The 8,306-nt window shown below is 40.7% G+C and overlaps 1 protein-coding gene across 1 annotated transcript in view; it reads left to right on the forward strand.

Annotated features, from left to right (window-relative positions):
* The window catches only part of LOC131371207 (leucine-rich repeat and immunoglobulin-like domain-containing nogo receptor-interacting protein 3), a 46,255-nt gene extending 39,052 nt beyond the window's left edge, over positions 1-7,203 (forward strand). The window contains exon 3 of the mRNA XM_058419055.1: positions 67-7,203. Within this exon, the coding sequence (XP_058275038.1) occupies positions 67-1,410 (1,344 nt within the window). The 3' untranslated portion in view covers positions 1,411-7,203. The remainder of the gene's footprint in view (positions 1-66) is intronic.
* Positions 7,204-8,306: the final 1,103 nt, after the last annotated feature.

Genomic DNA, 8,306 nt, shown 5'->3' on the forward strand with positions numbered 1-8,306 from the left:
TTCTAAGTTTAAAAACAAACCTAATTTGGTGTTTAATCTTTTTTCATCTTTTTTCCCACTTTTCAGGTTGGTGACAACGACTTGGTCTACATCTCTCATAAAGCTTTCTCGGGATTGCTAGGTCTGGAAGACTTAACCATAGAAAGATGCAATCTGACTTCAATCTCTGGTCAAACCCTATCCTACCTGCGCAACCTGGTGACCCTTCGATTACGCCACCTCAGCATCTCTACCATCGAAGACCAAAACTTCCGCAAGATGTCTGCTTTGCGTGGTCTAGAGATAGACAATTGGCCATACCTGGAATACATCTCCCCGCTTAGTTTCCAGGGTCTAAACTTGACCTGGCTGTCCATTACTAACACCAACATTACTGCTGTCCCTTCTGCTTCTTTCCGCAACCTTGTTTACCTGACATCCCTTAACCTGTCCTACAACCCCATATCTGTGCTGGAACCCTGGGCATTCAAGGATCTTATAAGACTGAAAGATCTTCACATGGTCAGCACTAACCTGCAAGCTGTGGAGCCTCATGCTCTGGGTGGTCTGAGGCAAATTCGGGTTTTGAACCTCTCCAACAATGAGCTGGTCACACTAGAGGAGAGCTCCTTTCATTCTGTCAACAGCCTTGAAACTTTACGAGTAGACGGAAATCCACTTTCTTGTGACTGCCGGCTTCTCTGGATTCTACAACGCAGACGCACTCTGAACTTTGATGGGAAAATGCCAATATGTGCTGCTCCACCTGAGGTACAGGGTAATATTCTGAGCAGCTTTCCGGATTCTGCATTATTTGACTACTTCACTTGCCAAAAGCCGAAGATTCGCAACCGGAAGCTTCAACAAGTGACAGTGCGAGAGGGTCAGCTGGTGTCCTTCTTGTGCCGTGCTGATGGTGAACCGGCCCCTGCCATCATCTGGATCTCACCCCAACGGCGAAAGATCACTTCTAAAAGCAGCAGCAGGATCACTGTCTTACCAGGTGGAACGTTGGAGATCCGATATGCCCAGGTGACTGACAGTGGCACGTACATCTGCATCGCCAGCAATGCAGGTGGCAATGACACCTACTTTGCCACTCTGACGGTGAAAGGACAACCGGTGGACCCTGCTCTGTTCGCCAACCGTTCTCTGTATGCGGTGGACTTTAATGACACTGGTCTGAACAGCACACGTGTCTTCCTTAAGTTCACACTTGACCTCACCACAATCCTGGTGTCTACAGCCATGGGCTGCATCACCTTCCTGGGTGTAGTACTCTTCTGTTTCCTGCTGTTGTTCGTGTGGAGCCGCGGAAGGGGCCAACGCAAGAACAACTTCACAGTAGAGTACTCATTCAGGAAGACAGAGGGGCCCACTACCAGTTCCACCTCTGGAGGGACCCGCAAGTTCAACATGAAAATGATATGAAACAACGCAGCCAGGGGCCCCCTGGGGGAGGCATAAACACCCAACATAAACACACAGCTCTGACTCGCAGTAACATCAGAAGACATTTTAGGGACTAATGTGATTCAACTTACCTTGATCTCTCTGCATTTGGAAAAGGTGTTAATGTATCAATTAAGTCACTTGGATTTGATAAGCAAATAAGTTTCCTTTACCTAAATATTGTTTGTTTGGTTGGTTGACATTGTTACAACATATTATTGCTACTGCTAATGATTTTGTTGTGCAAAATCTAAGCAGCACCTCAGCAAATATGACCACCAACCAATGTTAGAGTTAAAATCCATTAATGAATTTAATATACGTTATAGTGGTTCTAAGGAAATGACATGCAAATTTAAAAAATACTAAATTCACAAATAGCATTTGGTTTTTAAATGAAACACCCGTCATGCTACAGTTGAAAAAGCAACTGCCCAAACAAGTGACCCTAAAGGCCTTTGAATCATGAGTTTCTGAACAACACGCTTGGCTTTCTGTCATGTCTGCGATTAGGTGCTGTGTAAGTTGGGACAAGCACACTGGCCGCAACACTGTGAGTGCACTGCTGCTACTGCCATACAGGTATTCACTTAGCAGCATTGTACTATAGTGGATATAAGCTAACGTGCAGCCAGGACCTCAGGGTCTGGTTAGGAAGCCAAGCCTTGGGTACTGGCTGCACTATTAGTGGATGTATAGTGCCTATACCAGGCTGGTGGTGGGCTGATATGGGATTTTTTTTCTCATATCCTCTCCACCGCCTGGCCTAGGCACACACTGATGACCCATAAGCCTTCATGGGGGGAGGCTGCGGGCGCCAGGTCCATTTGATGTCAGACACTTGCTGTATGTACATGTCAACAAATGTACACTAAAGCCATTACCGAGTGACACCTGCACAATACAGTTATAGCTTTATTTGTTTACAAAGCATAGTACTATGCAGGGAAGATGTAAGACATATACAAACTTTCTTCAGCACACTTGAGTTTTCTTGTGTTTGCATTTCAGGGAATGGTAAAAAAATGTGACCAGAGCTTGATTTATTTTTCTATTAAGCTACTGTATAGACCTTTGTTTTAGGTAAATGTCATTCGTTAGTGAATATGTTCATTGAGAAGAATGTTGTGTTCATGGTTATTGCCTTAGCTTTACCATGCACTTTCGTTTTAATTATGCTAATTACTGTTTGGTTCGGTTTTGCAGGCGCTAGCAGTAATAGCATCGAGTGCAATAACAGAGAAAATCTGGTTTACTGTCATTTGCTTCTGAGACTTTGTACTGGATTAATAATGTAACATAGGCATGACTCTTCTCACGGTTATACCGAAGCTGTTCTTTTTAAAGCTGGCACATAGGAAAACTCAAAATAAGAAATCAGATCCAGATTAGATTGTCAATAATTGATGGTGTTGAGAAACTCCAGATTATTTTATATACCATCATGAGAATAGAAACACATTCAACATACGCACATATATAAAAATAGAAGAAAGGGTGATTGGTGATGCTGTAATCATCATCATCATCATAATCCCTCTCTTTTTCTGACTTGTTTCTTGGCGGCCAGTGTGCAAAAGTCTCTGCTTCTCCTGCCCAGTCTTCATCCCCCCATTAATCCCCGTTCCCAAAACCCCGACTGGGTCTCAATGAGAGAGGGGTCCCTGGCTGGAGACCATGGATGTAAATGAAAATCATGACACCCATCTAACCCATGTGTATTTGACTGTAGAAGGTATTTCTTCCTTTATGTCTTTAGTTTGTGTGTGTTTTGTACTTTTTATTCTTTTTATTATTAATGTTGTTTTTTTTTCAATTGCTGGTTGTTCTACAGATGTTCATGTTAATGATGTGAAGGATGATCTGTTCTCAATACTACAGTGTTTGGATTGGAGCTTTGGTGAGGTAAGAAGGTGAAATATGAAAATCAAGCTCCAGGGTCCCTGCTGCAATCTTGAGCTTGGGTTGCTGTGTCTGTGGAGATTTACATGCTCTCCACATCACTCCAGGTTCTCCGATTTCCTCCCACCTTTCAAAAACAGGAGCTGGTAGGTGGATTAACCCTCCAGCATTTGTTCCTGCTTCATGTCCAGTGTTACTCGGGCTCCACCGTGACCCTGACCAGGGTAAATCAGTTGAAAATGAATGAATAAATGAAGGAAAGTCTAACATTGAACGAAGGCTGTTCTGCCAACATTTTATCTGTGACCTTGAAACAGTCTTTAGCTAAAATGTGGTGTTGAGAACAGATTAACAAACCAAAGAGCCATGAGTAGAAAGCTTCTTCTAGGTAAACTTATCACTCTTTTGCCGCCTCACCCCTCTACCTTATTTTGCTTATCCGCAAACCTAGCTAAATGTTCTCAGACCTCGCCGACATCATCAGCCGTGCAGTAGGATGGAGTGTGTTCGTCATCAGTACAGTCGATGTTGTCCTTTTGGCCTGTGACTTGTTTCGATGTCGTTCGGTTGTACAATCAGATTGGTTTATTAGTTTTTTGTCAGCATTAGCTACTAGCCGTGCAGTCAGTCACTGTGTTTAGGTGTGGTGTGGTGGTGGACGGTGAGAAAGGAGGCTCAGCCGGGGATGTGATCCCGGTATCACTTGACCCCTTATATCCCGACCCAGTTTTCCTCTTTACGACACCAGCGGCGTCCACGGACTCGCGTAGCAGCTGGAACACTCTGTATCTGTCATGAGTACATTGATTTACTGTTTACACTTCAGATTACGGATCGGAGTGTGAAATGCAGACAGATCGGGCGTGAGCGGGATCTGTCAAATTGCAAAGTGTTTCTTAGTAAACGGAACAGCGCCGAAGAAAAGGTGAGATATTTTTAGCATGCCGAAGTTACTCTTCTGAAGTGATGACAAGTTTGAACACCACATGCTATAATCTCATTTATCTAAGCTCTAATATTGTGTGGTCAGGTTTGAATTTGTTCACTAGCTACAAACTTAACTACAAAGCGTTTGGTCTGGTTGAAAATGTAGATTCTAAGGGCAGGAGAAAAGCGTGACATTTCTGATGGAACAGTATCTTCCTGGCAGTGGTTGACAGTTTTCAGATCTCATCAAATACATTCAGTGGAGCTGCTCCACTTCTGTCACTGCCTCTGTTCTGCCCCCCTGATGAGTGTATCAGCTGTATGGATGATAGACAGACAGATACACTCATTTTTCTCTCTGTCTCTTTTTCTCTCTGTCTCTGAGGATTGAAGCTCTGACACCTGCCTCCCAGACACACACTTTGCAGCAATAGCATAAAAAATGGATGGATGAGCCTAAAATATTTCATCACTTGCCTGGAAATCAGAGGAAAGTTGCCTAAGAGGAGAAGATATTAAATTGAATTATTTCCTCGTATGATAGAAATGGTGAGATTACTTAAGCAGAACCTGATTTGATACTGTTTAATTGTGCATTGTGATCATTTCCTGCATAAGCTTACACACAAAAATGCCCAACTTTGACCTATAAAAGGGCACAGCCTTGATCTTTCAAATATTATTAAACCAGATACAGTGATAAGTATCATATGAATTACCATATGAATTTCCAAAAGATATATTATGAACAGAATAATATTTCTTTTTTTTCCTTTGAGCTTTAGAAAGTAGGTCTAACGCTCCCTCGCCCCCTCAACAGTCTGCTCTTGTCTGAACTTTCCTTCCCGCATACACAGGCAACAGGAGACCCCTCGGTTTCAGATACCCACATGCGCACCGCTTCATGACACTAGTTTTTTGCCCATGGAAAGAAAGATGTGTGTTTAGCTAATGTAGTGACATCATCACTGACCAGGATGCAGGCTAGTACCATCACAGAGCCTTTCATTTTAAGACAACATGAGCAAAACATTTAAATCACTCACTGAAAAGAACCAGGTTTTGATCAAACCATGCTAATTTTACAGTGAGATTTTCTCTAATGGTAAGAGGATACGCTTCATTTTCTGAATCTTTTTTATTCCCCCACAATGTGTCTGGGTGGTGGATGTCTTTTCGGTTTTTCAAGAGACTCGTTTTATTTTAAAGTGTATAAAAAACATAGCAATTATCTTTTGTTCTTCTTGTTGAGCCTGACAAGTAATCAGCTCATAAAAGGCTGCGTCCCAAACTGTGCAACTAAATTTACAAGATACTAGCTGTGACAGCTACAATGCTAGCTGTGGCTGCTAGTTGATTATTTCATAACGTGTGCAGTTAGCTAAGGACGTAGCCCAACATACAGACCGTACAAATTTCTAACAGGTTTCTTCTATATTAAAACTAGGACTCTGCTGCCATCTGCAGGCGATTGTATGTAATTGCATGAATTCTATTTTCCCCTTATTATACTGTATAGGAGAATTTTACATAGAGCTTATTACCTGCCATATGCTCTCAATTATTTTACACAGAGCAAATTGTGACTGTTAGATGAAAAAATAAATAAATAAATTCAAATAACAAACGCAGATATACACCAACCAGGCATAACATTATGACCACCTGCCTAATATAGTGTGTTGGGCCCCCTTTTGCTGCCAGAATAGCTGCCAAATGCATTGTGTATTCTGACCCCTTTCTATCAGAACCAGCATTAACTTCTTCAGCAATTTGAGTAACAGTAGCTCGTCTGTTAGATCGGATCACACTTCGCGCCACACACCTTGGCCGCCCATGACCCTGGCCCTCACTCAAATCCTTACGCTTGTCCATTTTTCCTGCTTCTAACACATCAACTTTGAGGACAAAATGTTCACTTGCTGCCTAATATATCCCACCCACTAACAGGTGAGATCGGATCATCAGTGTTATTCACTTCACCTGTTAGTAGTCATAATGTTATGTGTGATTGGTGTATAAAAAAATCATAGAAGGTTTGGGTTGAATTTTACAAAAGTGTATCAATATAGAAATGATTTTGATTGTTTGTTTGTTTGTTTTCTTAAGAATAAAAACAGTTACTAATGTCTATTCAAACTGTGAAAGACTGACTGGAATACGGATAGGCCATACAATCTATATCTGAAGTGCCATGGTTTTCGGGTGACACACTTCTTGTTATTGATTTGTAATTATGACCAATAAATCTTGTTTAAGAGATTAGGAATTATACTGTTGAACCTTTTCTCTCTTGTGAACTAGCGGATCTGTGTGATCTATGCATGCCTCTCCTTGCCAGACACACTTGTTCTTGTGTAAAAAAAAATCTCTTTTCGTGTCTTTTAATGCATACTGCGGGGTTGGATTAAAAAGAAAAAGAAAAAGAAAAGAAATATTATCCAGGATTTAAATCCTTATGAATAAGAGCCATATATATGTGCACGGTTACCTGCTGGTGTGATGTGCTTTAATTAAAAAACAAAAAGTACTGACTGATTTTCAGAACTAGGTCTATTCTTTGAAAACATTATTTTTCTCTTCCAAGGACCAACATGTCTGCTGATCATTTTAAAAAGTTATTTAAATATAGTTATATAAGTTATTTTAATTTTTTTTTATTATTATTATTACAATGATTTCCTTTATGCATTTATACTGTCTCAATTCCCACACAAATCCTGATTTTTTTTCATTTATTTTTTTTATTTATTTTTATAGAGGTTTATAATATTGTGTTCTGGTCTCTGATTTTTTTCACTCAGTCCTGCTGATTAAGGGGGGAAAAAAATCCACACTCACAGTGCCACAGAGAGCCACAAGATGCTTAAAACACAAACGGATGATGTATCATGATAGATTGTTTTTCTTTTTATTGTTTTTTTTTACTGAAATTGTACACTGAAGAGAGACATGCTCACTTGTTATGTATAGACGTCATTCATTTTATGTTTGTGTTTGTGTTTGTGTGTGTGTGTGTGTGTGTGTGAGCCTTTGGACAGATCATCTGTACTACTTCATCCAACCCCACGGCAGCTCGTTCCAGTCTCGGTTCCCGTGTTTTCTAAGCATATATGTGTGTTTTCTACTGTTTGTCTTACAAAAAAAAAAAAGAAAAGCACATTGCATTCATAAAAGCATGTTGTACACCGTGGACCGTCTCTTTGTTGTCTTTTGTCATGTGTGTTTGTGTGAATGTGTGCTCTCATGACCCCTTCAGGCTGACATACACATAAACATATACACGTACTGTATACTGACATGGCGCCTCATTCACGTTCGGACATCAGTGACATTTTTGACAAGACGTTTTTCTGCTTCACCTTCGTTGCTTAATTTCCGTTTCAGGAATAAGCTGCAGAACGTTCTGGATTTTCAGGGAAACTCATTTGAGGGATGGAGGAATGGAAAGCGGGAGAAAAAAGTAGTGAGATATGGTGTGGTGATTCCGTGGATTGCAGTTTCTTAAGGAATTAATGACATTATCAGTTTATATATAAAGGGTTCGATTTGTATCTGTATTCAGATTTAAACCCATGGCCTAAACCTAAATGGGTTCTTCCTTTCTGTCGTTTTCTTCCTTCCTCCTTCCTGTCTACGCCCCAGAAACGCTAGGGAAAAAAAACTCAGAATAGAAATGTCAGCACTGTCAATGATGTGTGAATTCTGCCTCTCTGACAGTTCCTCAACCTCAGCTGCATTACTCATGTTCATACCTGGTCTCAACTAGAGATATGTGTACAAGGCTGTGTTTTTTATTTACTCCTGTTTGTACAGTTATTTTTGTTTGCACCCGCCTGCTATATTTTCTAACACTTGGTTCTATTTCTCAAACAAACTAGTAGCCCCATTTAAATCAATGACCAGTTCCACCCTGACCAGGCAGTTAATATAGATGAATGAAGGAAGGACATTTTTGTTAAGAAGCAGCGTTTTTGTTTGTCCTGTGAGTTTTATATCTGACCGTTTGCTTATAAGTAAGTAAGTACAACTCTTTTTTTGCTATG

This window comes from Hemibagrus wyckioides, linkage group LG20 (genome assembly GCF_019097595.1).
Source record: "Hemibagrus wyckioides isolate EC202008001 linkage group LG20, SWU_Hwy_1.0, whole genome shotgun sequence".
In the NCBI taxonomy this organism is placed as follows: Eukaryota; Metazoa; Chordata; class Actinopteri; order Siluriformes; family Bagridae; genus Hemibagrus; species Hemibagrus wyckioides.